Source organism: Priapulus caudatus, unplaced genomic scaffold (genome assembly GCF_000485595.1).
Source record: "Priapulus caudatus unplaced genomic scaffold, Priapulus_caudatus-5.0.1 Scaffold99, whole genome shotgun sequence".
In the NCBI taxonomy this organism is placed as follows: domain Eukaryota; kingdom Metazoa; phylum Priapulida; class Priapulimorpha; order Priapulimorphida; family Priapulidae; genus Priapulus; species Priapulus caudatus.
The window spans coordinates 256,989-259,222 of NW_014577160.1; the positions used below are offsets into that span (position 1 = coordinate 256,989).

At 44.4% G+C, this 2,234-nt stretch overlaps 1 protein-coding gene across 1 annotated transcript in view; it reads left to right on the forward strand.

Annotated features, from left to right (window-relative positions):
• Window positions 1–2,234, forward strand: part of LOC106805075 — a gene marked incomplete in the record, with an annotated part of 18,122 nt that overhangs the window by 4,011 nt on the left and 11,877 nt on the right. Inside the window, 3 exon segments of the mRNA XM_014806553.1 lie at window positions 291–489; window positions 940–1,140; window positions 1,563–1,756. Coding sequence (XP_014662039.1) covers window positions 291–489; window positions 940–1,140; window positions 1,563–1,756 — 594 coding nt within the window.

Consider the following 2,234-nt stretch of genomic DNA (forward strand, 5'->3'; position numbering starts at 1 on the left):
TACCACAGCTGTATCTGGTATACCTGTACTACCTGTCTGCAAGCCTACGCTATCATGATTTTAAGATCTGGGTATAGTAGTCCTATCCTAGGATATATGCTCTGAGCGGGCGAACGCGGGGTGGGTGATGGAGGGTGCTCTTCGATTCGTTTGCCAGGTGAGTTGAGCACTCAGAAACAACCTGCCGTCAGCTCTGCGGCACTTGTTTTATGAGGTAGCTTATATACCATATAACTGATAACTCTTATTTACAAATTACCATGGTTACGGTTGTACAATAATTACCGTAGGGTTGCTATGATGGAACTGAGTGAGTTGTCTGACGAATCGCACGTCTGTTACCTCATGCAGAAGGACCTGGCCAGGCTGTGGGTGGGGCTGCTCCACCCCTCCCATCCCCTCGGTCTGCAGGAGTTCATACTGCGATCAATCATCAGTGAGCCGCGATGCAAGGACATACTGGACCTGCTGATTCTACATAACCCGCTGGTAATGTGCGCACATGCCTGTAGCTGGTGTACATACGATCAGGAGTAGGATCGTGAGGGATAAGTCTTTATCTGACTCCTGATACAATGTGATCCCTATATCACTGTCTTGCATAGTATCCTGACTGTAACTTGCAGCGACTCCCTGATACAATGTGATCCCTATATCACTGTCTTGCATAGTATCCTGACTGTAACTTGCAGCGACTCCTCTAGTATGGTTATGTTTACTCTGAAATGGCATGTTGGAAGGTTTTTATTCCTTTCTGTTCCGTCTTCCTCTTCTTCTTCTTGTTCTTCTTGTTCTTTTTCATCTTCTTTTTATTTTTCCTCTTCCTTTTTCTCTTGTTCTGTTTCTGTTTTGTCTTCTTCTTCTTCTTCTTCTTCTTTCTTTTCTTCTTTTTAGCAGAGCTTATGCAGTAATCTTGTAATTATGACAATTTTGTTCTAGTATGAAGAAGTGGTCGTGGCCTGTCTCTGGAGAATAACTCACAACCCTGTGGCTAAGTCGCAGCCTACAGCAGGTGTTAGCCTGGGGTCCGCTAGCGTGGGAGAGCTTGGGGCCACCACACCCCTCACGCGCGCTGATGTGGGGTTTAAGCTGCTAGACGTTGAAACCAGCATGCTAGGTGTCTCCCACACACACGGCAAGGTGAGGCTCAGTGTCACATACGGCTGCTGCTGCCTTTTTCTTTCATTGAGCTGATAAGAAGTCAAGGAGGGAAAGGAGAAGTAGTAGAGGTGGCAGTAGTGATGGAAGCAGTAGTAGTCAAAGCTGTTTGCCAAGTTGTTATGTTGATAGTTTAGTGCAGTGAGAGTTGTTAAGCCATTTACACTGTAACAAAGGAATAGTTTACACACAATCGTGCTACTGTGACGTTACTCCGGGGTTTTGTTGTTGCTAAAGTAACAGGCGGTGAGTGAGAAGATGAATAAGGATGCGTTACTCAGTAACTGTGACGTTACTTGTGTGTTTTGTTGTTGCTAAGGTGGCAGAGGCTGTGACTGAGAAGATGAATAAAGATGCGTTACTCAGTAACCGTGACGTTACTCGTGTGTTTTGCTGTTGCTAAGGTAATGGAGGCAGTGACTGAGAAGATGAGTAAGGATACTGGCATTCTCCTGCACGTGCTGTCTGAGCGTGATCCAGTACTGATGCTGGGCGGACTCAACTACGACACGATCGACGATTCTCTCACCAGGTGGCGTGAGTTTCTAATGAAGAAAAAGGCGCAGTGGAGTAAGGAGAACGAGCCAGCTGAGAAGAGGTATGAATAGAAGAGAAGGGGGAGAAGAAGAATGGTGGAGATATGAAGTAATGTATGAGAGGTCGGGATGGGATGACATAGGAAGAGGCGACGATTGGGAGGTCAACATCTGTGATAGTTGTAATGTGATTAGGAGTGATGAAGATAATGACGTTGTATGGTACAAAAAAATGACAAGGATTGTGGTTATGACTTCTTTATCTGTTATAGATGTAATAATGATAGCACAGGGTGTGGTAATGATGATGGAATAGGATGATGACTTCTGTAACGAGTTGTATATCTGTTATAGATGTAGTAATAATAGCTCAGGGTGTGGTAATGATGATGGAATAAGATGATGACTTCTGTAACGAGTTGTATATCTGTTATAGATGTAGTAATAATAGCTCAGGGTGATGTAGTCATGATGGAATACGATGATGAGTTCTGCTGCCGGTTATATAACTTATGGATGTAGTAATAATAGCTCAGGGTG